Raw genomic sequence first — 24,614 nt, 5'->3', positions numbered from 1 at the left:
GGATTTCCCGGATCGCCACCCCCTTCCCCTTCTCAGCAGGTTCCGCTCCCCCACCCTGGTCCACAGAACAGAGCGGGTGTGGCAGAGAGAGTTGCATATTTTACTTTATTTTTATTAAATTAAAAGCTACAGTCTGGCGGCGATTCCAGAACAGGGTAAGGAGGCTCCTTATAGGGGGCAGAGAAGAGCGGGAGACAGACTGACAGAGAGGGAGACACAGGAGAGAAAGGACAAGGTTAAGGTAGAAGGGGGGTCTGTTTCTGAAGAGCACGCAAGTCCGGCTGGCTTCTCCGAGGCATACCTCGGCCCTGTGCCTCCTCCCCTACAGTGAAGTTCAGCAGTGGAGCAGTCTGTGGGGGCAGGGGGCTCAAGAGACCCTCCTTCCCCACCCAGGTCCTTTCTCAGCTTAGTCACTGGAGCACAGCACATACCAGAAAAGCCAAGGGCAATGGAGGGGGTAGGGAAATTGGGAGTATGTACAGGGGGAGGAGGGGAGAAGAGCCTGGGAGATCCCTCCGCCAGAAGGGAGTGGCTCACTGCACTGAAGCACTTGGCCTGTGGGGGACAGGGGAAGGGATTGCCCCCTCCCTCTCTGAACTCCTTCCCCAGTCAGACTGATCCCCTATTTGTGTGGTGTGGGGGGCAGAGGGAGAGAGGAGAACAGAGGCTTCCGCTGGGTCCTATGGAGAAAGACAAGGGCTTGGCAAAGGGGATGTCCTTCAGTCATCTGTGATACCCTTGGCTCTCAGCTCTTCTTGCACCCGGGTCAGGTAGGTGGGGTCCGGGTACCCAAACCTGGGAGCAAAAAGGAATGAAGGATTAGCTGTTGCAGCTTACTCCTATTAGCCTCCACTCACCCTCATTCTGGGTGCCCCATTCCAGCCTCTCCCCACCTCCCCTAAGGATATCCAAACGGGAGATAACAGCCCAGTTCTCCTTATTTTTGTAGGTTAAGCTGGGCATACTGGACCAGGCTGAATGTAGAGAAACTGGGATGGAAGAGGCAGTTGAATAGCTTGGGGGTGGTCCTCTGCAGTGAGGAAGCTCCCACAGAGAGAGGGGAATACTGGAAATGGAGAGAAGGGGAGGGGCCAAGGGAAAGGAAATGAAGGAGGGTCGCACAGCTGGGGTCCCCCTGTGCAGCTGGTCTTGTGGTGGATGTCGTTCCAGGTGATGACATTCGGTCTCCCTGTGGTCATGGACGTGCCGATAGTGAAGGTGAGACGCTGGTCAAATGCTTTGCGGAACAGGGTCAGCACCTTGTTGCCCTCAGGGCAGTCCGGGAGGTAGGCCACCCTTGTGGTGCCAGGATACCGAACTCCTGGGTTTGGGTGTTCAGCCTGGGAGGAGGGGGAAGCAGAGAGGACAGTGAGCAGCTGGGCATCTGAAGGCCCATGATGCCCACGGAGGGTCCCGCTGGCCAGCTGTCTGTGCACCCCTCGAGGATGCTGATGGGGCAGCAACAGGCTGACGGCCTCTCAAGGAAGGAGAGCCTTCTTTGAAGGGTTTGGACAGCAGGAGCCTGCTTTTGGACAAAATCCTTACAATTAAAGAAGTTTTTTCTGCTGCCTCAATCCTTCAAGCCTCAATGCAGCAGCGAATGGATTCTTAAAAGTGATGGAAAGTAGCTGGTCCTTACTCACCAGATAACTCAGCAGAAACGTGAAGACTGAGAATAATCTATCTTCCAGCCTTCCCTTCTCCACCTGAAAACGCTCCCAGTGTTTCTCGGCCTGCCTAACCTGTTCCACTCTCCCATTACTCTTCTTCAGAGCTTGCCCGGCCCTCTGCAAACCAGGACCGAAAATTACTCTTGCTTCGTCGAGCAGGAAGACACTGGATAGGCCCCTGACCTCTCCTGTTTTAACCTTCCACTGTCATCAAGGTTTTCCTCTCATCAATCTGGACCGAAGTAACGGTGCTCTGTGAGGAGGGTCGGATCCCTTCCTGCTATGCCTGCCTGCCCCGGAGCCACCTCCTCCACAGACCTCACCGGCGCCAAGAATAGTTGTCGACATCCAAGTTCACCACGGAAATAGTATGCAATTCCTTTCTCTCATACCTGATTTTCCCGTGCTCCTTGGAGTCGTGGGACAGAAAAGCTGGGCCTGAGGGGCGCCTCCTAGCGCCGGGGCCCTGAGTGGGAGGGCATACTGGGAGACTGCAAGACTCCCTAGCATCTAACAAACACACTCCCGTTCACCCAGTTTCCCTAGGTCGGAGAACACACTCGGGGCGGGGCAGGGCTGGGGGGGCCAAAGGGGAAGAAACCAGAGGGCAAAGGCAAGCCGTAGGTCTTCTTACCCCCTGGACACCGGGCGGGAAGACGTACTGGATGACGATGGTGCCATACTTCTCATAGCTGGGCAGTAGGAGCGTGGCGTCCTTAGAGACCAGCATCCGCCCATTCTGCGGCTGGTTGCCCACCAGCTGCCCATAGAAGCGGCCACACATGGGACAGGCCTTTTTCACCTGCAGGGCCCGGGTGATGCAGCCCTCACAGAATGAGTGCCGGCACTTCTCCAATGTCTTGGCGTTCTGGATCTCCCCCAGACAGATGGGGCAGGTGCTCTCCTGTTCTTCAGCCTCCTCCCGAAGGCGGGGAGGAAGGGGAGGGGGGAGGGGAGGAGGAGGGGGAGGAAGCCCCCGAGCCCCCGGGGGCAGAAGGGGGGCTGCTCGCAGAGGGGGAGGTGGGGGCCCTGGGCGGTGCAACTCAGGGTGCTCCCCGCCACCCCCCAAAGCCAGGCAGCCCATAAGCTCGCCCTGCCTCTGAGCTTTCTTCAGCTCTTTCTCGGCCTCTTTCAGCAGCCCCTTGAGAGCCTTCCGGGCCAGGTAGAGCCCATTGGGAGGGGCCGGGGGAGGGCCCTGCGGGGAAAGCTGGAGGACATAGATGTCAGAGGTCTCGCCATCTATGAGGATTGACACACGGTGCTCCTCCCGAAGCCGGGCCAGCCGGGCTGGGGTCTCCTTGCTCAGGAAGTCCCACACAGGCTTGGAGACAGTCACTTTGTTCTTGCAGGTGCCTCCACAGGCTGCCATTCTGGACAGGACGAACGACACTGCCCCCAGGGTGAAAGGGACTCAGGGTGGGGGGTCCCCATTTGACAAAATCAGTGCCTCCTACTTCAGGTTCCTTTCCAACCCTGTATTACCTCTTAAAGTCCAACCCCCAACTACTCCCCAAGCTCATTTTCTGTCTCCTCTTATCTTTCAAATCCCAGCACCCACCGAAGAGCAAGAAAGTGTCTATAACTTTATTACTATCATCATCTGAGCCAAGCACCAGTCTTGGTTCTCTTTACACTCCTCCCAAGATCACAGAAACCCTCCGGCCCTCCTCCCTCTGGGTGAAAACTGGCTTCTTTAAAGGGGAGGGAGAACTTTTGCTCACTTTGATCCTGAAGAGCTTAGAATTGGCATGCAGGCTCTCTCTCGCTGTCCCTGCTCCCTACTTGTAGGTTGTGTGACCTGGTGGGTGGAAAGGAAAAGGAGGGAAGGTGAGAAACCCACACCCCCTGCCCACATGCCCCAGCCCAGCAGCCCATGTAACAGAAGACTGGGAACCTGGGTGTAAGTTACTGGGAATGGCATTACTTGGCACATGGAATGTAGGAAACCAATTTAAAGGTGAAAGCTGAGTTTCCCTTGGGAGGCAGATACCTGGAAAGCCCATGGACAACGAGAGCAGCAGAAATCCCTCTATTTCCACACTCAGCTGACCAGGACTAGGGGGAAAGGGGAGAATAGAGAGTACAGGCTCCTGATGAGAAATGTTACCATAGCCCCCTCACCCCCACTCCACCAGCAGGCCAGAAACAAAACAAAAACTCCTCTTCCATTTCCTCTCCTCTTCTGGAGAACTGCCTCCCAGCCTCTCCCAAGTTGCTAACGAGGGAACTTCAACATGCTAACTTTCCTCTTTTCTTCCCCAGCTCTGAGGCTCTCAAGAAAGCCTAGGGCACAGATAAGAGAAGTCAGGAAGGGAAAAGCCCACACAGATGGAGGTCTTTCCAGCCACCTCCCTCAGATCACATGAGTAAGACTGTTCCCTATGCTCCCTAACTCCTCACCCTACCCCATATTCCCAAATAATTCAGCCCCTATTGCTAGGGAGCCTTCTTTGAGAGCTAACCCAGTACCTTCTGCAGAAGTCTGTTTAGAATGCGGACAAAGTGGCCGCAGCCCCTAAAGAACTTCCGGTCACCTTTTAAACCCCTGCGCGGGAGCAAGCAGTAAGCCTGTCAGCAAGTCAGTCTGCATTTAGGGAGGGGTGGGGCGCAGCAGGGGCTCAGCTGGAGACTTCTGTTTCCTCTGAATCTTACCAAGTTCAGCTACAGAGCTGTCCCTACAACACCTCCAAATGTAGCTCAAATAGAAAGAGGGGCCATTAGTGTGACCTCAATTCCTTGACTGATCCAAAGGGGAGGGGCTCTCTGTTTGTGCCTCCATCATAGTCCCCTCAAGGCCAGATGCACCTCTAGATTCAGAAAGTGAAACCGAAATCCTAGAACCTCAGCTCATTCTGTCTACCCAAGGTGGAACACCCCCTCTCCATCAGAGGGAACCCAGGACCTAGATGTCCTTAGCCTCAAGTCCTGCTGGCACAGAAGAAGGAGGCGGGGCCACAGCTTATGCTGGGTCTCTGATTCCTCTGGGGCAACCCAGGCCGGACACCGGGCCAGTCCCTCCCTCCAGACAGAGGCCAGACGGGGGCAGCCGGGAAGGGCGAGGGTCTCTGGGGGCATCAACTGAGTCAGCCCCACCCCATCCCCCATGACCTCCTGCAAGATCCAGAATCAACTCCCCACGTCCCCCTCTGGCCGGAGCCCCCAGAGCCCCACCACTGGGTGGAGGTGCATGTCGGCCGATCGCGGTCCCCAGAACCCCCAAATGGAGGCCAAGGCAGGAGGATGATAGGAAGAGAATCGCCCAGGCGTGGAGGGGGTCCCCGGCGCCGCGCGCGGGTAAGGAGGCGGAGGAGGGGGCGCAGGGGGGCAGGGAGGGCGCGCGGGGGGTACGAGCGGGGTCCGGGGGGCGCGCGGTGGGTGTGGGGGGCGCCGGGCTCACCTACCTCCCGTCAGCGCCGCCATTGCCGGTCACATGACTGAGGCTGTTGCTGGGATGACGGTCTGGGCCTTAGCAACAAGGGGGGGGAGACCCCGAGAAGGTGGGGGGGCAGTTTGCAGAGGGGGTGCAGATTGAGAGAAAGGGTAGAACAGCACCCGTTTGCCCCGTACAGGTGATAATCACCGTTTCCCTTGACCCCCTTCCATCCACGAGCCCCTGCCCTTCCGCCCCAAAACAAAAATGGAGGCGCCGTCCCAGTCTTTGGAGGGAGGGGGTGGCGTGTGGAACCGAGGGTAGGAGGTTAAATCTCTTAGAGACGCCACCCTTTTCGCTTCCCCCTCCCGGGAGGGGCCCTCTCCCTTTGCTTTCCCAGCCAGCTGCGTGGCAGCTTCTGCAAGCTGGTGGTGGATGGGTGGGCGAGTGTCGGTTTAGGTAGGTGGGGAAGGGGACAATTTTTTTGTGATCCTTACGTTGTTGCTAGAAGGACCTTTGAGGAATAATTTGGGATGGGAAGAAGAGTCATAGTAAGAAAAGCACTGGTTCTAAAAAATAAACATACCCCAGGACTAAACTCTTTCAGTCCCTTCCCTCCTTGCTTGCCTTTTCCTAGATTGTTACCTTCTGTGACCCCCTACAACCTGCTCCCAGATGGGTGTTGGTAATTGCCTCTGACTTTTGTTTCCACAAACAGGGATACTGAGGCTATTGCAAAGTGGGAAGTGAATTCATCTTTCAAAAAACGCCTTGGGGTGGGGGGTGGGGGTATTAAGTCTATGGTTCCAATGGAGTTAAAAACTGAAAATTAAAAGCGGCTCTGCACTGTTCTGCTTCCCACATCAGAGAAATCTCCGCCCCCAGTCCAATTTGCTTCCCTGGGGCCACATCAAGCCAGGTTTTTCCACCAGCCAGAAGACCTCCTCGGCCAAACAACTGGATCTCCCAGGCTGGCAACAACTTCTATTCATCCACCCCTTTCTCCACTCCCCTCCCCACAACTCTGGGCTGGAGGGTTGGTCTCTTTCTTCATTTTCCCAGGACCCTGCTGTACTCTTCCTGCTCTCCAGACAGAAGACATCTTTCCCAGGAAGCCTGAGGAAACACCCTGTTCCTTCTTTTAGCTCCTGCCAATGTGCTCTGAGAGGTTCAGTCACCTTTACAGGAATGGGTGTGTGACCAAGCCCAGAACCCTGGGGGAGAGGGGAGCATCACATCAGCTGTTCTCCATAGCCCCCCAACAGCTGAACTCCCACAAAGCTGGGATTAAGTTTTCCATTCCCATGCACACCCCTCACAACCTTTTAAGTTCACAGCTATCTATCTAGAAACCCATTCTTAGTTAGGGGTCCAACATCTTAAAGGTCAGATCTGGTCTCCACGCCCATAAGCACAGGGTTCCTCAGAAAGGGGGTGGGGGGAGGCATGTCTGTGAAGGAATGTGGATTCAATAACTTATTTCCTATATAGTGACAGCAGTGGGAGTAAATACACAAGATCTTTATTAATAAAACAAAAGAGAGGAAAACAGAAACAACAAAATGAAGACCATACTGCTCATGATACATCAGCCAAATGGTCAGAAAACCAATTTCTAAAGAGCAACAGCTGCTGGTGTCATGGAGTTTTATTGCATTCAACAGGGGAAAGGTAGACCGTTGGAATGAAAAAGATGAGCAGGCCCCTGATGGGAAGATACTATAGGGGCTCTAATCCTTAACTGTGGACTCCTCTTGTTACTTCCTTTGGAGCAAAAGATGGAGGGGAGAGAGGAATTCTCCTTTACGACTATATGATTTCTTGTGAGACAGATCAGTCCACCTAGATACAAAGAATCCTTGCATCCCCACAGTCCAGTTGCTAGTGCTCATCTTTATGTTAAAATAAAATAAAATAAAGTGTGGAGGACATAGAGGGGATAGAGAGTAGCAAGAATGGTTGCCTTAGCCCAAAGGCATCAGGGGATGGGGAGGACACTATCTGGGTCATCAGAGTCCTCTACATTCTGAGACTATCACATGGCACTTCAACTCTTTGGAGGGGGCTGGGTGATTGAGTTATGGCTCTGACTCCTCTCTGGGGGTGGAGAGTGAAGATGACAAAGAAGTCCATCTGTCCCCGGGAGACACAGTTGCAGAGATGAGACAGAAAAGAACAGAATAACAAAATCCAACTAGAAAAAAGGGTCTATGAAGGGCCTGGGAAGGCAGTATGCTAGGTGCACACCTCCAAGGAGTAGAGGAGAGGAGGGTCCCACACTTGAATCCTTCATCCTCTTGAGATGACCAGGAATGACCCAGGGAGCGAGATTCCCTTCCACTGGGAATAAAACCTCAGGGATAGCTAGACATGAAGAGAGGAAATTTAGGACTGGGATGAACCTTTTACCCTGGCCCATCATCCCAGTCTCCAAAACTGCCCACACCCCCACTGAAGGGTTCCAGCCCCAGGAGGGGTACGAGGTCCTGGCAGAGAGCAGCAACAGTCAAATGTCTTCACCCAGGCTTGAACACTTTGGCCATCTCTGGGCTCCTGTGCCCAGTACAGGGGTGGGGGCTGAAAGGAGGGTGAGGGAAGAGATTGGAGAGTAGTCAGTTCTTCATAGGCACCTTTTCCCATTCCCTGCATAATTTCAAGTGTCCTCCTGGGTCCCACCTCTGTGAGGTGTCAGCCGGTTCGTCCCTCCCCACCCCAGTAGTGTGTAAGATGGGCCTTATCCCATCACATGTGTGCACGCCAGCACCCACAGCTGTAGTATCTTGGAGGTCCTCCATCCCAGGGCCTACTGGGAAGGAAGCAGGCCACAACGAGGTCTGTAAAGTTATCAGCAAAATTCAGGCCCTCCCAGTTCATCGCACACACAGCAGAGCGCATCTGGAGTAGCTGCCTGAGCCAGATCCATTCGTGCAGTCAGGTCCTGAAGACAGCAAGTAACCCCCTGCCCCTGTCTCCTCCTATGTTCTAGAAGCAACAGGACATTTACAAAGATCAAGGCACTTGGGAGTGAGTCAACAGTAACACTCTAATGAAGCAAGCAGAATGACTGGAAGGGAGGGAGAAAAGGAAAAAAACCGGACAGGGGGAGACAGGATAATGTGTTTCTGAGGGTGAGGAGAGCCTACTCGACAAGATGGAGTGATCTGGATGCAGGGAGCCTGTAGCTGGGACTTAACAAAGGGGGAAAAGAAGAAGTAGTGGTCAGCATATCCACAATTCCCCCAAAGCTCTCAGAACCTTGCCACCTTGAACAGAAAGCAGCAGTCAGCACAGAGTCAGGCAGTCTCTTAAGCGAAGATGTTGGTAATAAAATCCAGGAATCGCTTAGCATACTGCTCAGGATGGACAGTGGAGATCTCTGCCCCAGCCTGTGAGAGGAGGTATGGAACACCATGTCAGTTCACTCTCCCTCCCCCCCCCCCCCCATTCCACTACACACCACTTCCATACCCAGCCCTTCGTGCTTTTGCCACCCCACTGCTCTGGCACAGAGGGCTCCCTGTTCCCCAAGAGTCAAAAGACAGGAAAGGAAAGGCTTTGGGGAACCCTCACCCCATGCTTGACAGTTTTGGCTGCATGAGCTGCTTTCTTCTTGGCATCATACTGTGTCAGGATGTCGATGAGGCCCATGAAATACACCTCCTTCTGGGGGGCCCCTGGGGACAGAAACCAGCAATGAAGAGCAAGTACAGTCCCAATTCCCTTCCCCCAAGAACCAGTCAGATCTGGTTTGAAAAGCTAACCAGCCTCTCTCCCACCACCCTGATCTCAGTCCTCCAAGGCCAACCCTCATCCCCCACCAACACCATTAATATTCCCAGGATCTCTCTCACCCTCAGCACTCCGGATGGCGTAGACGTCAATGAAGGACTCAAACTCTCCAGGGCCCAGGGGCCGATGAGAATGGATGTAGCCGCCGATACCCTCAGGGGAGGTGCCATAGGAGCCGACCAGAGAGGGTGGTCCTGTCAGGCCACAGTCCCCATCCCCCTCCGACTCCTCCTCCCGCACAGGCCCCTCCTCCTCTGGGTCAGAGCCCCGAATGATGTCGTGGATGCCCAGCAGAAGGCTGTAGTCCATGATCTTCAGCTGCACTAGGAACTGAGACCCCACTGACAAATCAGATCCCTCAGACCTCCTTCCCCACTCCCAAGCACCACCCTACACCTCCACTCCTGAGTTTCTGGGGCCCTCCTGGGGAAAGGAAGGATGAAATTGAGGGTTGGAAGGGAACCACTGCCCTTTAGTACATCGATGTCCTGGTATCTGAGGTCATCCTTTTAGTTGATTCTAGCCACTCCCTCCATGGGTCACCTCTAAGGGTTTTTTCATGTCCCATACCCAACTCCCCTACCTGCAGAGAACCCAAAGAATAAAGGGAAGGGGAGCAGTTCCCTCAGACTGGGAATGGGGAGCAACAGGAACACCCTGTTTCCCAAGCACCCTGATCATCACCTCCACATCTCTCTTTAGTTTCTCCAGAAATACTTTCTTCTCCTCTTCACCAATATAAACCTTCTGGTTCTTGTTGAGAAAATCCATATCCTTAAGGGTGGGCAGTTCTTTAACCTGAAAGTAAAGGGACATCTTAAGAACACATCCCTTCCCCCAAGGTCTCAGAGAACAACGCTCTCTCTGGGGCTCTATGCCTAACTCAGTGGCCTCAAGGGGTGAGAACTCTTGCAGCCCCTCTCTGCCTCCACAGTGCCCCCGAGACTGCTCTCAGCTCTAGCAGCTTCTCCAAACTCAGTCACTGCCATGGTACCCCACATCACATCCCACCACCTTCTGCTTATGGTCTTCAGTCAAGACCCCTCATGCTGACTTTTCTTTCTTCTTCTTAAGCAAAAAATAGCTGCCTGAATACAAGAACCCAGAGTGGGAGCTAGAGGGTAATAAGCATTTCTCTCTTGAAGTCTGTCATCTTCAACCATCATCGAACCTTCCAGATGGGACAACCCACACCAGTGAGACAGCAGCTGACCCCTGGCTCGGTACCAGTCCACACCTCTCTTCCCTTCGGTGGTTTCAGGTAAGAACAATAGCTGGTGACCCCCATATCTATCCTAAGGAGATCCCTTCATCTGCCCTCCCTCACCCCTCGCCCTATCACTTAATATCAGTATCACCTTTTCCTTATCGCTGGCTTCTCGGGATACTAGGGAGCCCTGTGGAGAGACCCAAAGACCAAGTCAGCACAAGTGGCTAAAAGAATAGTTAGGACCCAGCTCCAAAGATGAATACTCAAACCCACAATCTTCTTTCCTTTGAAATGAACTAAGTGCCCTCCCAGGCCCTTCCCCACTCTCGGGCCAGCAGGAGCCTCTCCCTCAGCCCTAGCTGGCCTCTCCTTACCTTGAGGTCATACTTCCTATGCACAGGAAGACGGTGGCTAAACATGTTACGCATCACGAGCATGTAGCTGTCCTCGTTGTCCACGCTGACCCGGTACATCCCCAGGAACTGGGGCAGCAGTGTGCTGCCGTGGCATTTCACAATGTACTGGGGTAGAAAGGAGGAAGGAATGCAGAGAAGCTGAGGCCTAAATGCACCAACAGCCCAGGGAGGGGAATGCAAATACCACCATTCCAGAGTAAGCCAGACAACTTCAGGGAGAAAGGTTAGCAGGTCAAAAGTGGTGGGGGAAGGGGGACACCTGGGTGGCGCAGTCGGTTGAACATCTGATTCCTGGTTTCCACTTGGGTCATGATCTCAGGATTGTGAGATCAAGCCCCGCAGAGGGTGGAATCCGCTTGGGATTCTTTCCTTCTTCCTCTCCCTCCCTTTCTGCCCCCTCCAAATGCATCTCTGCATTCTTTCTCCCTCTCTCTTCCTCACATAAATAAATAAAATCTTAAAAAAAAAAAAAAGTGGTGGGGACTTGTTAAAGAGGGCTGTTTCTGAACCCTCATCTCCTCTGATTTATTCCATCTGTATAATGTCTCTCAATTTTAAAGGTTTTATTTGGAGGGGGCACAAGCATAAGGGAGGCATAGAGGGAGAGGGATGAGCAGACTTCCTGATGAGTTCAGAGCCGGCTCAATCCCAGGACCCTGAGATCAGGACCTGAGCTGAAATTAAGAATCTGCTGCTCAACCAACCGAGTCCCCCAGGCACCCCTAGACCCTCTTTAAGTACAAGTGGTCACAGAACCGGGGTTAGAAATTACATCTGCTTACCAATGAAATGATTTTACCTAGACTAATGTTTCCTGGCGGGCTAGATTCCTATAGTAAAAATGTTGGCATGATAGCTTATAATTTGGATTCTTAAAAAACGATTCCTCTTTCAATGCAGCTGTCTCAGTATTGCTGCCTACTTCTCTTCAGAGCCAGCCTTCTCAGGAAAATAGTCAATCCACTTCCTCTCCTTCACACCTCAAACCAGTGAAATCAGATTCAGACCCTTATTTTTCCTCTGAAATCTACATCTCCCTTCCTCAAATCCCTCAGTCACCAAATCCTATGGGCATTCATTATAGTTATTGTCGTATTTCAACTTGGGGGCACTTGATAGTCCCGACCAGTCTCTCCCTAGAACTCTCTTCACCCTGAGCGCCCACTATTCCACTCTTCCAGTTCTCCTCCCTTCTCTCCCCATATCCCACACAGAACAAAGAAGGGCATCTGGTGACTCAATCTCCTTTATGGGCTCTCCTCTCTCCTTGCTTTTTCCATTTCTTCTCCACATACTTCCCGCCAGTAATCCAGTCTATATTTCTGGTTTTAATCACTATCTATTCACCTGTGACTCTCAAACCTACACTACTACTTGCCTGAACTCCATTCCCCAACCACTTACGGGACATCTGTATCTGGAGGAACTGTAGAAACCCCAAGTTCAGTATGTGTAAATCACAACTACCTTCTCCCCAAACTGGTTTCTTTTTCTGCTTCCCTAATGTTCATGAATGGACATCCAGTTATCCCAAAGCAGGAATCTACAGGCGCCTTGGCCTCAACTCGCACGAGTCTCCCACAGGTCTTCCTCTGCATCTCGGCTGCCAGAGCTCCTCCAACCTTGGTCCTTGCTCACCAAGACTGTTCTCCTTCCCTCCTACCTGCTCACTCTTCACTCCCGGGAGTTCCCTCTCTAGCCCAATCTTGGAAATGCAGTCGTGGGGCTATTTCTAAATAACATACCTCTCTCACAGCTCTGTGCCTTTACAAGTTTTCCTTTGCCTTTCCTTTGCCTTTTACAAGACAGAATGTTGTCTTCCGCCTTGCCTAAGGAGTCCATACCAGTCTTTCAAGCATCAATTCCTATGATACCCTCTCTATAAATCTCTCAATATGTAAGAAAAAATAAAATAAAATAAAAACAACAACAACTCTCCATGAACCTCCCAGTGCACCTCTTTCCCAGGTAAGTTAGGACGCTCTTCCCCTGCACCCCCACAGCGCTCCGTGCACGCCCCTGCTACTGCGCACCCCCCCCCCCCCCGTGCTAATGCTGCTCTTCTACCCTCTGCCATTGGACCAAGAGATTCTCCAGAGCCTCTTCCTCATCCACCTCTTTCTCTGCTGCCTAATGGAGGGCCTACTGCTAATGGGCATTCAGTGTTTGTTGAATAAACCAGTCATTTTTCGAGTCTCATTTATTCCTTGCTCATTGACCTTGGGGAGATATATTTTTTTAGTAGGAAGATATTCAGGTTGTGTTTTTCTCACCAAAATATTCCAGAAACTCCACATTCCAAGTTAATCTGATCAGATAGAAGAGCCTCCCTGACCCCACTTTGGACTGGATATGATCATGGCTTCTCCCCTCCGGTTTATCCCCAGTTGCGCATTTATCCCGATTTCCTCCTCAAAACCACATTTGCTCCTGACATTATATTTGGTGTTAACACTTCACCTAATTCTGGCTCAGTCTATAGTTCATACTTTACTCTACACGTGCCCTTTATGTAACAATCCACAGCAGTTCTAGATTGTAAATACCAAATGAGAAGGAACACTAACTTATCCTATTTAGTCAGACACAAAGAGGTATGCAGAGGCTTTTTCTGAAATTCCTAGTTTTCAAAAACATGATGGCAAGTGCTTCTTGGGCAGCAAAATGGGTTGTAGGGAGAAGAGACAAGAAGTTTCCTGATGTACTCTAGCAGCTAAGCTATGAATAGAGAGGAGAGGGCAAGAGTGAAGCTGGAGAGCCGCCTGACCTGGTGGTAGTTGGAGAGGTTGCTATGCATGTCAGCAATGTCCTCACTGGATACTTCTTTGATGACCAGAGTTCGATCGTAGGAGATAAGGAAGCGACCATCACTGCCTTCACTTTCACTCGGTGGACTTCGGGTGAGGGACACCTGCAACACAGGCCAGAGGCTCTTTTCCTCTTTATATGGAGATGCAAGTCATAGGATAATGGCCAAGTGACCGTGTCTGAAAGTGGATAAAACCCTTGCATAAAAGATTGAGCAGGGGTTCTTCATCTAGACTGAATGAAAGTGAAAGCAAAAATTTTAATGTAGCTAATTGTTTCCCCAAGGACAGGGTTAATAGCTTTCATCCGATTTTTGAAGATGCCTGTGACCACAAACAGGTAAAGAATCAGACTCGCCAAAGCTCTCATTTCTCCAAACATGACTGGCCCATGGGGAACCGGCTGTCAGAGAGAAAGGACTCCCCTCACCCAAAAAGGACTCTCACCAGGTAGTCCTGGTCATCAATGCCAAATCGATCACGGAGGTTCCTGAAGACCTGGGGGCAATACTCCTTGAACTTGAAATGACTAGGCAGATTTTCTCTGAAATAGGGGTTTTCAAGGCAAGAAAACAAAGTAACAATATTACATTTATGTAGGGCTTGAGAGTTTATTGAGCACTTTCACACATTTACCTTACTTGATTCTCATAAAACTCTTGTGAAGTCCTTTAAAGGTATATTATTTCCATTTTATAGGAAGGGAGACTGGGGCTCAGGGTGGTTGAGTGACCTGCTTCAAACACACAGCTGGTAAGCAGCTTAAGTAGGACCAGGATTTAATGCCCGTGTAAACAACACTGTTTCCCAAATCTGAGGCAAGTTTGAGACATCCTAAAATCGGCAATAGGTGCCACTGTTTTGAATGGCATCTTCTGAGACCAGAAGCACCTAGGAGACTCAAATATTTCTTTCAGGGACTCTCTATCAGACACTAATGGTAAGGCCATCTATATGTACTTGCTCTGTGGTACTGCCAGGTCAGATGAGAAACAAACTATTACAAATATATGAGGGTGTATAGAGCATGGTAAGTTATTTTAATGGTTTCTTTGCATGGTACTGAATTTCTGCACCAGGAACGGGGTTAGAACACAGAACTTGTAAAGTGTCTTCCAAATCTAAAACCTTTAATTCACTGAATCTTAATTCTTAAAATTATGTATTACTTTCTTTTAGGAAGGTTGACAGGAGAAGAGCAGGGATCTCCACATACCTGTGGAAAAGGTGATTATTGACCTTGATCTTGGAGCTAGCCTTAAAGTCGTCTGGCAGCAGCATCACAGGGGGAGGCACCTGGCTGAGCTCATTGATCTGATAAGCCAAAACAAGAATAGGGAGCTGAGGAGGGGTGTAGAGAGCTACTTCTCTACTGTGTCCCAGAGAAGGGCAACTCAAACCTCATTCCTTTAAGAACACCGTTATGCATCTGCTTGCCAGGGGTGAGAGAATGGGTCAGACCTCTTCTGCTGCCCAGCAAGGACTGAAGTAAGCAGCCCCCACACACAGCCCCTCACACTCCACCCCCACAGAACTTCATGCTCGCAACAGTCATTTTATATTAGGCAAACCCTGTGAGCAGCTCAGGGCTATTTTTAAAGCTGTGAGAAGTTCTAAAGAAAAAAATATCTTCAGCAGACTCAAAACACTCAAGACAAGCAGTTCCATGCTCCATGAAAAACAAAACAAAAGACTTTTTTTTTTTTTTTTTTTAAGTAGACAAGAGAGTTAATGGGACTCTGAGGAGTCCACAGGAAGAATGAGATATCCACATCCTGCAGGAGGTGTCTCCTTACAAACAGGACCAGGCCTTCCAGACCACCCTGACCCAGGTCTCTTGAGAAGGTCCCCACCTGCCTGGGTATAAAGTAAAAGAAGAGCAGCTGATTTCAAAGGGAATGCAGGCAGGTAGGCAGAGGATATGAGCTCATTAGCTATCTGTTCCTGAAGTCAAGCCAACCCACGGCCCAAAGGATGCAAGCAACACATGCTCTGCTTGCCACCCCCCAACCCCCCCAGAATCAGCCATCCGCTAATTCTGGGTGGCAAGGGAGTTCCTGTATGAAGAAATCCCGAGGAGATGTGTTTTCTCCCCAGCGTTGTCACAGTACTGCTCACCCACCTCTAAAAGCACACTTATCATATGACTCTAATGGCTAGTTTATGTAAGCTCCCCATCTACACTGTGAGCTCTTCCGTGGCAAGGACCAGTTGTAGCTGTGTGGGTCTCTCAGGTTCGTAGCTAGCATTCAGAACCAGGGGTCCTGAGGTGTTTCTTAACTGAATAAATGGATACCTTCCCTATCTTTACTTGATCATTCAACAGAGATTAAAAAGTGCAGTTTAACCTAAATCCCACAGATTGCAGTGAAACTGTGCTCCTCTCTCTCTCAGTAAAAAAGGAGGACAGAACATATTCCTCCAGGGGGGAAAAAAAAGTCACTTGAGATTCCCAGCCTACAATTCAGTTATAGTTCTTCATGCCCCCTCCTCGCCACCTGCTGTTAAGCGGGCTGAATCATCACTAAGACATATGTTCAAGGAATTCTCCATTCTAGACACTTGAAGTAAATGTGGGTTGGCTGCAGGGTGGGGTGTTGGAGCTGAAGTATATATACCTAGGGAAGCTGAGGCAGCTCTCATGTGTAACTCCCTCAACCCTCACCAAAGAAAAATCCTCCCTGTTCAGCTTCCCAAAGGGATGGATGGGTCACCTGGAAAGTTGACATGAGAGGCAGCTCTACCTCCATCAGTGTTGTCCATACCAAGCACCTTAGCATGGATACTCTGGGAGCAGTCCACAGAACCACATATAGAAATACAGACCCTCCCCCCAACGGCATTCTAAACCATATACTAATACGACAAAAAATTGTATTCTTCCTCACCCTTGTCCATCTCTACAACCCTGCCATGACAGTAACGATTCAAGGAAACTGATTTCTAAAATATTGCCTGTTACATTCATGGTCACTGCATCCCTCCCACTCCAAATCTTGAGGGAAGAGGAGCAATGGCTGTGCTTCCTTCACCTGAGCGAAGGAAAAGAGATACACTGGCCTCTTTGGCCTCCTCCTGATTCCCAGGTCATACCCTCTACCTATTTCTAAAGTTCACCATCATAGTGACCCCAGGACCAGAGCCGCTCAGCTATCTCTTTGGTCAAAGATGACCCCCACCACCACACACACACCAAACACCATCACTCCAGCCAGCAATGGGAATGCAGTTAAGACCAAAGGCATATACCATACATAAGTCTTAATGAGGTTCAGGGTCGGTGGCTTCTCTGAAATGCTGTACCTCTGGAAAGGAAAGGAAGGAACAAGCAGGATTAGAAGGTCCAGGAAAGCCTGGAGCTTCCCCCAAAGCCAAGGTTCCAAAATCAAGGACAGCTGCTAGAAAGAAAAGTGACCTATCCCCCTCATTCAACTACCGTTTCTGCTCCCCTCCCCTTCCCATACATAAACTCTCACCGGAGACCTCACCACCACTAACCCCTTAGAGCCACTCCCCCTAATGTCCTTCCAAGCGAAGCCGGGTCCGCCCGGTCTCCGTGGCCTGCGGCAGAGGCTGGACCTGGCAGGAAGGAGGCAGCGAGCTGGATTTCAGGAGGAGAAGGAGGAACTAGAGGGGTGTAAGAGAGCGCGGAGGGGGAAACAAAAGTCTACATTTCAAAGAAACAACAACAACGTCTAGAGCGAGAAGATACGCCGGGAACACCGGAGGTTTGGTGGGCAGGAACCAGGACAGCCGCGCGAGGGAAAGGGGCAGCGCAAGGGGCTCCGGACGCGGGAGCCTGGAAACAGGGACGCCCGGAGGAGCAAGAGCAGCGCCCAGCCGAGCAAGAGCAAGGACGGACGGAGCTTCGCCGGGTCTCACCGAGTGGGCTACGCCCCACAGGAACACGCCCACCAGCGGGTCAGCCGCCCGGAACACCTTCACCTTCTGCTGCACGAAATGCTTCTTCTTGGTTTTGGAGGCGAAGCCGAAACCCGAGCCCGGGGCCGCTGTCGCCGCCGGTACGGTGGCCGGCGGGACAGAGGAGGACGCCATAGTCTTCCTCTCCCGGGCGCCCGACGGAGTGGAAGCCGCAGCCGGCCGCGAAGCAGTCTCCCGACCCCGGAAGCGGTGCTCACCTGGGCCGCCGTCACGTGACCGGAGGCTAGCCCGCAGGCGCGCGGCAGGGCGGTGCGGGGCTGGCTCCGCCCCCTGGCGCCCGCCTGCCCCAAAGCCGGCGCGGTGGGTGGGCTCACCTGGCGCAGGGGCGGGCGCACGCGAGCGGCGTTCCCTGCGGGCTGCGGGCGGTTGGCAGGGCGGGGACCTGCCCCTGCCGCGGTGGGGGTGCGGCCTGGGCTGGCCTCGTGCACTCCCGCGTCGGCGGCTCGTTTGCGGCAAAGTCGTTGCCTTCCGATTTTGCCTGGTTTCTAGGAGTGACCTCAAGCCTGAGGCTCACCCAAAAGTATTTCTTTACCAAGTAGGAGATCCCCTAAGTGGTTTTAGTGGATTAAATGGGCTTTTACAAGGACCACTCAGGCATCATTTTGGAGGGTGACTGGAGTATTCCAAGTGTAGGCACGAGGTGGTGAACTAAACCGTGGTTGTTGGGATGGACAGAAGGGAATGGCATCTAAAGTTAGGGTTTATGTCATTTTGGAAAATTCTTCATGGATGTGCGACTTGAGGGAAAGGAAGACCTTGGGATTGAATCCCAGGCTTTTGGCTAAGGTGAGGAGACATGGTGGTGGTGACATGCATGGGGCAGTTTGGTGAAAAGTTCAGTTTGGTATGTGTTTGAGGTACCCGAGGGCAATTGAACATATGAGCTCAGAGCTCAGAATAGTCTGGGCTGGGGATACAGACTGAGTAATTGTTACAGAATCTGGGGGAGTGGGTGGCACCTTCCAGAGAAAGCAAGAACCCTGGTATAGTCCAGCATTTAAGAGGCTAGTGGGAGAAAACTGAGAGGTAAAGGGAACCAGGAGAGCAGGGTCACAGAAACCAGGGAGTAGAGTTTCCAGAAGGAAGGAGTGGAGAGAAGTGTCACATGTCATGGAGAGGTGAAGCAAGACAAGGATGGAGAAGTGCCCATTGTATTTGGCAACTAGTGACCTTCAGAAAACAGTTTCAGCAGAACAAGAGCCAGTTCAAGGTGAGTGGAGGAATGAATGGGAGGTGAAGAAGTGGGGAGGGGAAGCTTGGGACTTTGTCAGGAAATTTGGCTGTAAGAAAACAAGATGGGGGGGCACCTGGGTGGCTCTGTGGGTTAAGCCTCTGTCTTCTGCTCAGGTCATGATCTCAGGGCTCAGGTCATGATCTCAGGGTCCTGGGATGGAGCCCTGCATGGGGCTTTCTGCTCAGCAGGGAGATTGCTCCCCCCACCCCCGCCTGCCTCTCTGCCTACTTGTGATCTCTGTCTGTCAAATAAATAAATAAAATCATTAAAAAAAAGAAAGAAAACAAGATGGGGAGTCACTTATAGAGAAACAGTAAAAATACACTTTTCAGAGCACACACTTGGCTGGCTCAGTCAGTAGAGCATGTGATTCTTGATCTCAGGATTGTGAGTTTGCGCTCCACATTAAGCATAGAGATTACTTTAAAAAATAAAATAAATAAAAAAAGAAAAGAAAAGAAACACACTTTTCAAAGAAACCTTACAAGGTGAAGGGGAAAAATCACAAAGAAGATGCCAACAGCTTGTCTGCATCACTTTTAGATCTTATATTTTTTGAGTCTATGTTAGTATCTCAAGAAAGAAGGATCTAGAAGGGACTTGATTTAGTCTGGAGAAGAGAGATTTATCGCTTGTTAAGAGCAAGAAGGGAAGGGATCGGTACAGATATAGGTAAGCGTGTAGGGATAGATGGCAGATGAAGAATTTCATGTTCAGTTGCCTTCATTGTTTGCCTAGGAGAGGAGGTGAGAAGGGATCTGGAGGAGTTTTGATCAGCTGCTCTGGGAGGCAAGGGAGGAAACCAGAGGGATACACAGAAGCGAGAGCAACACCAAAGAGCCAGTTAGCTTCCTAGGCTTTCAGTTGCCCCAGTGTTTTGGTCATGTACTTTTCTCCATTCATCTCAGAAGCTCCAAGGTATGAGCAAAGAGGACACATAGGGGTATGCTCTAAAATGTGGGCCAGGGGGTGCTTGACTGGCTCAGTTGGGAGAGCACGTGCCTCTTGATCTCTAGGTCATGAGTTCACACCCCGCATTGGGCATACCAGTTGCCTACTTTAAAATAGAATTAAATTAAATTAATTAAATTAAAAAATAAAATGGTAGGGGTTAGAAGGGTGAATGTGGTAGATCATCTTGGGACAAGAGAACTGAGCTGTTGACAAAGAAGCAATGAAGTCCCACTGGAGAAGGACAGAATTGTCACTGGGACTGAGGTGGTGGTCTGGGGGACAAAATGAAGAGAATGGGATAGATACCATTTTTTGTTAAAAATTACAACAACCTAGGGGTGCCTGGGTGGTCGTTAAGCGCCTGCCTTTGGGTCAGGTCATCATCCCAGGGTCCTGGGATGGAGCCCTGCATTGGGCTTCCTGCTCCTCAGGGAGCCTGCTTCTCCCTCTCCCACTTCTCCTGCTTGTGTTCCCTCTCTTGCTGTGTCTCTGTCAAGTAAATAAATAAAATCTTAAAATAAAAAACCAACTACAACAACCTAGATTGATGTCTACCAGTAGTAGAATGGTTAAATAATAGGATAAGTTCATAAAAAGTTATATCTATATTTTAATGAGGTAATTTTTTTAAAGATTCATTTATTTACTTTTTGAGACTATGAGAGAGTAGGCAAGCAGGGGAGGGGCAAAGGGGGGGGGGATCTCTTCAACAGACTCCATGCTGAGCGCAGCCCAGCACAGGCTCTATCCCACGACCTTGAGATCATGACCAGAACCAAAATCAAGAATCGGATGCTTAATCCATTGAGCTGCCCAGGCGCCCCTATTTTTTTTTTTTTAGAGATATTTTTATTTTATTTTATTTATTTGACAGAGAGAAATCACAAGCAGGCAGAGAGGCAGGCAGAGAGAGAGGAGGAAGCAGGTTCCCTGCGGAGCAGAGAGCCTGATGCGGGGCTCGATCCCAGAACCCTGAGATCATGACCTGAGCTGAAGGCAGAGGCTTTAACTCACTGAGCCACCCAGGCAGGCGCCCCTATTTTAATGAAGTAAATCTATGTATAATGACATGAAAAGATCTCTAGAATAAATTGTCCAGTGAGGGGCGGGACAAACAAACACGTAAATATCTAGAAGAACATCTGGAAGGGTGTGTACCACACTATCAAATGCAAGTAAGGGAGCGGGACTGGGGAGGGATAAAGATTGACAACACCGCAGAGTCATCATTGCATTTATTTTATTTTCAAGGTATCTATGTACATCAAGTAAATACACACTGGGGTTTGTGCGGTTTGGTTTGTCTTCCACGCTGGCATGCAACATTTTGGCAGATGTGAGTGGGCAGACCAGGTGCCCCTGGGGGGTGACCCTGGCTCTCTGGAAAGGGATGCTGGGGTGGGGGGGAATGTAGAGTGAAGCTTCTGGTGAAGGCCTTGTGTGTGTGTTCTTATTTATGTAAGTGAATTAGATTCCCCTTACATCTCTCTCCTCATCTGCCCAACACCTTCACGTTCTCTTATGTGTTTTAAAAGAATCATTTGGTGGCAAGATTACCTAAAGCCTACTGGCTTCTCAGGTGCCCTGTTGACAAATCTTAACTCAAGTCTACAGGTGCACAGGCATCTTCCTTCTTTTCCCACTGGGCCTTTCCCTCTCTGCTCTGATTAGGGTCTTGGAGCCAGGCTGAACCCCTTTCCCTCAGAGCTGTGGTTTGCAAACTACTGTCCAGAGCCCTCGGGTTCTGAACTCTTAGGACCATTGAAGAGCTCCTCCACTAATGAAGCATTTTTCCAGCAAATAAAGAAAATGTAAACTGCTCAGGTCTGCGTCCCTTCGGGTTATTTTTTTCTATCAGGGTACTATATAAGATTTACTTTTAAAAAGGTTTGAATATCGCTGCCTTGGATTTACTCTACACCCTTCTGGTCGATTTTTTTCCCTGCATTTTTCCATAATTGCTAAGAGGGGCCCAACAGGTAAAGGAAGAATGAACTTTTTCCCTTGAAGGAGTCTCAGGCCAATACAGCCTGTATTTATAAGCTAGCACTCACTCCGAGCTTTCTTTCCTGCCTTCGAAGCTAGGTGATGGTTGCCCTGCTGCTGGGGGATCCTGTTCTTCTATTCTATGTAAGACTGGGTATGGGGATACCAGACTTTCTTGACTTGGACTTTCTTGATTTTGATCTCCACTCTCCATCCCTGTAGTTACCTAGAAAACCACCTTAGCACCATGTGGAAGGAAAGGATGTCTGAAACCAAAGTAACAGTCCTATCAATTACGTGGGGCAGTGCTCAGGGGGAGAGAGCTCTCCTCTCACCACCCTCTCCCAGTCTGGAAACTCTGCTCTGCCCCTTTCTTTAAAGTGCACTTAAAACCAGATGGAGACATTATCAAAGGAATTCTGTCAAACAAAATTTGTTTTTTATGCGTCATGGGGAAAAGTCAGGCTCCAGCCTGAAAGGAAGACATCTTGAGATAGATATTTTGCCAATGAACTGGAAGGTCCCAAACCAAAAGGTGGAGATGGGAAGAACATGCAGCCCAATATGGGACAGAGAAAGGAATCCAGCGCATCGCTGTGGCAAAAATACTTGGAATTTCCCAGCCTGTTCATCCCTGAACCCAAAGAAGCAATCAGCTGACTACACTTGCCTACAACTATCACCTGATAGATGAGCAGCCATTGACAGACTGTTGGGAAGGGTCTGCCTCCTCAAATTTTCAAAATATTTTAAAGCAACTCTAGGTTCTGTTCATGAGTTCTGGGGCAGAGAATATCAAAAGGAGTTTTGAGGAAAAATGGAAATGGTCCCTGGAATAATCCATGTCCTCGGTCATTGGGGCTGGGGGTCAGGGCACAGGAAGAGGAAGGCAAAAGGTAGACTTTGGAGGGTGGAGTTGCACACCCAGACTCCCTCGGTTCAGTTGAGGGATATATGAAGAAAATTCTATGCGTAATTTAGCAGTTCTTCCATGTTACCCTCCCCTGTGCTGTCTGTGAAAGAGGAGGGGGGAGGAGTCTATTTCTGTATCTTCTTATGATGCTAAGACATTCTTCTGCTTAAGGCTTTGTGTGCATGTGTGCGTGTGTGTGCGTGTGCATGTGTGCACATGTGTGTGCGGGTGCATGTGTGTGGAGGATCACAGCCCTCTAGCTCCCATTTTTCCTTTTATCATCTCCATGACTAACACCACTCAGTGTGAGAGACGCATGTTTGAAAGAAGAAACATTCACCCTCCTCCCTATTGCCCCAAATGAGGAGAGTATACTATGCTTAGAAATTGCTAAATACATCATTAGATACTTAGAGAGTAAGACAGAGAGAAGAGAGAGACATAGCAGCAGCTTTTGATATATAGATATAGAGTACAAAGGGATACAGAGTAAGAGAAGACATCAAACAGTACAGTCGAACAACGAGGGTTGGGAGGGAGTTGTTAGTGTCACAGACCACAGGTTTGCAGCATGCTGAGAGGAGAGGCCTCAGTCCCTCTTAGAAACTGGGGAAGAAAGAGAAAGAGCTTGTGAGGGACCACCTTCTCGCCCAGCCACTCAACAGGAACAGGGTGGCATTTGTACAAACTTTGATTTACGGTCTTGTTCCTTTACTACCAACAACCGGACACTCTACCCCAGGCCTTCCTTTTTCTTCCCCATCCCTACTTCGATCTTCATGCCTTTCTGCCTGTGGGTGTCTGGCCTACCACCCCGGAAAGTCCCAGAGAGGGCTTGGCTTGGACGCAGCCCAGCAAGCGACCGGCCATATTCTCTCATTTCTAGGTCTCCAGAGATGCAAAGGGGACAATAAGACAGGCTCCTAGTGTCCAGCTCTGGGCGTTCAAGCAAGTGAGAAGCCTGGGGACACACAAACACCAGGAAGGCGCCTGACCTGCTGGAAGAGAGGACCTGGGGACAGAGGTGGGATAAGGGGTCTGAGAGGGGAAACACAGCTATTTTCTGCCTCTGCCAAGCAAGGTGGCAGGGGGTGCTGATGCTGCAGTATGGAGACAAAAAGTCAGCGCTCCTGGGGCATTTCCTAATGCTTCTGGGTGACCTACACAGTTATGAGATGTATGGGACACAGATACAGGAATGAAGACAACACCTCCTTTACTGGAGGCAAGTTGGTTAAGAAAATACCTATCCATCCAAAATTATTTTAGGGTGGAAGCAGAGAGGAGGTTGAGCTGATCTCTCTCAAGATCTCCTAACATCCCCTACGTTCCCGGACCTGGGTGTGGCTCTAGACCCCCACCACCTCTGCTCACGCTTTTTGACGTGTGGCAGTGACCCCTAGTGGCAGAAAGGCAGTACTGTGGCTACTGCTTTGGCCAAAAGGGAAGCATCAGCGGGGGAGGGGAGGTCAGTGTCCAGAGCCTGGGGGCCAGTAGGGACGTATCCCCCAGGCAGGGAAAGCAGGAGTTGAGGGACAACTATATAGTAGAATTTTTGAGATGATGAGAGAAAGCAGGAGAAACACAGAGGCGAAGGGCAAGGCAGGAGGCAACCGGAGGCTGGTCAGAGGAAGCAGCCTGAAGCTACCTGAAAGTGCAGGTTTGCGGCAGTCCATGAGGGAGATTAGCTAGCTGCCGTCTCTTGGTGGAGAGGGAAAAGCTTGGCCTGCTCCTCAGCCTCATAGCCGCATGGCAGGTCACTCCTAGAAGAACAGATCCAGCACAGTCAGCTCCATATAAAGGAAAACATTCCTGTCACTGTGTTCTCATAGCCTCCCTATAAGACAACAAAAGGCAGGGACTGCTTGGGGTTTACAGGAATACAAGAAAAATCGAAGGTGGAGAGATGGAGCCGACTCGCCCAAGGTCACAGAGTTCCCAAAGGAAGGAGAGAAAGCCAGGTCATCAGATGGCCATGGCATTCCCCCAGACCCCAAAACAGAATGGGGAGAAGGAGGGATTGGAGGAGGGGATGTGCTCTCTGCACCAAGAGGCAGGGAATGAGTAGATCCTCGGGACAACCCGGTGATGGAGAGGATCGTTCTCATTCCCTCCTTTCCCTGCAGGCTCCAGAGAACCTCTAAGTATGGCACAGGGGAAATTTAATCATTTCTTTGGGTCCCACCCAGAGAACTCAAGAGCAACAGCGACCGGTGTACCTGTTGTCATTGATATCTGTGGCATTTCCTGAAGGCATCATCATTGAGAATACAGGGTTAGGAGAAGAAAAAAGGATATGGGGTGTTAGAAGCCATCTCCCCAA

At 50.5% G+C, this 24,614-nt stretch overlaps 3 protein-coding genes across 9 annotated transcripts in view; all 3 read right to left on the bottom strand.

Annotated features, from left to right (window-relative positions):
* Positions 1 to 98: 98 nt before the first annotated feature.
* DTX3 (deltex E3 ubiquitin ligase 3) lies at positions 99 to 5,648 on the bottom strand. Of its 5 annotated transcripts, none has more exons than XM_046011001.1 (6): positions 5,072 to 5,629; positions 3,661 to 3,725; positions 3,392 to 3,468; positions 2,305 to 3,040; positions 1,123 to 1,340; positions 99 to 795 (listed from the first exon to the last, which is right to left on the bottom strand). In XM_046011001.1, exons 3-6 carry the CDS (start codon positions 3,418 to 3,420, stop codon positions 720 to 722), a joined length of 1,059 nt encoding a protein of 352 aa, XP_045866957.1. In that variant the 5' UTR covers positions 3,421 to 3,468; positions 3,661 to 3,725; positions 5,072 to 5,629; the 3' UTR covers positions 99 to 719. The 5 variants fall into 5 exon arrangements, with proteins under 5 accessions (XP_045866957.1, XP_045866958.1, XP_045866959.1 ...); XM_046011002.1 differs by having other exon boundaries at positions 2,305 to 3,059; positions 5,072 to 5,624; XM_046011003.1 differs by lacking the exon at positions 3,661 to 3,725 and having other exon boundaries at positions 2,305 to 3,059; positions 5,072 to 5,625.
* An 898-nt stretch (positions 5,649 to 6,546) lies between these two features.
* Positions 6,547 to 17,415, bottom strand: PIP4K2C (phosphatidylinositol-5-phosphate 4-kinase type 2 gamma). 3 transcript variants are annotated; one of them, XM_046010997.1, is made up of 11 exons: positions 17,145 to 17,278; positions 16,512 to 16,567; positions 14,479 to 14,576; positions 13,710 to 13,806; positions 13,223 to 13,366; positions 10,414 to 10,560; positions 10,188 to 10,226; positions 9,514 to 9,627; positions 8,892 to 9,159; positions 8,611 to 8,714; positions 6,547 to 8,426 (listed from the first exon to the last, which is right to left on the bottom strand). In XM_046010997.1, exons 2-11 carry the CDS (start codon positions 16,512 to 16,514, stop codon positions 8,346 to 8,348), a joined length of 1,095 nt encoding a protein of 364 aa, XP_045866953.1. In that variant the 5' UTR covers positions 16,515 to 16,567; positions 17,145 to 17,278; the 3' UTR covers positions 6,547 to 8,345. The 3 variants fall into 3 exon arrangements, with proteins under 3 accessions (XP_045866953.1, XP_045866952.1, XP_045866951.1); XM_046010996.1 differs by lacking the exon at positions 16,512 to 16,567 and having other exon boundaries at positions 17,208 to 17,415; XM_046010995.1 differs by lacking the exon at positions 16,512 to 16,567 and having other exon boundaries at positions 17,145 to 17,414.
* Positions 17,416 to 20,615: 3,200 nt separating this feature from the next.
* The window catches only part of KIF5A (kinesin family member 5A), a 30,994-nt gene continuing 26,995 nt past the window's right edge, over positions 20,616 to 24,614 (bottom strand). The window contains exons 27-29 of the mRNA XM_046012619.1: positions 24,511 to 24,538; positions 23,940 to 24,054; positions 20,616 to 22,897 (exon numbers count right to left, since the gene is read on the bottom strand). Of these exons, the coding sequence (XP_045868575.1) occupies positions 23,976 to 24,054; positions 24,511 to 24,538 (107 nt within the window). The 3' untranslated portion in view covers positions 20,616 to 22,897; positions 23,940 to 23,975. The remainder of the gene's footprint in view (positions 22,898 to 23,939; positions 24,055 to 24,510; positions 24,539 to 24,614) is intronic.

The sequence above is a fragment of the Meles meles genome, chromosome 7 (genome assembly GCF_922984935.1).
Source record: "Meles meles chromosome 7, mMelMel3.1 paternal haplotype, whole genome shotgun sequence".
In the NCBI taxonomy this organism is placed as follows: Eukaryota; Metazoa; Chordata; class Mammalia; order Carnivora; family Mustelidae; genus Meles; species Meles meles.
This window is presented reverse-complemented; position numbering and strand designations above follow the sequence as displayed.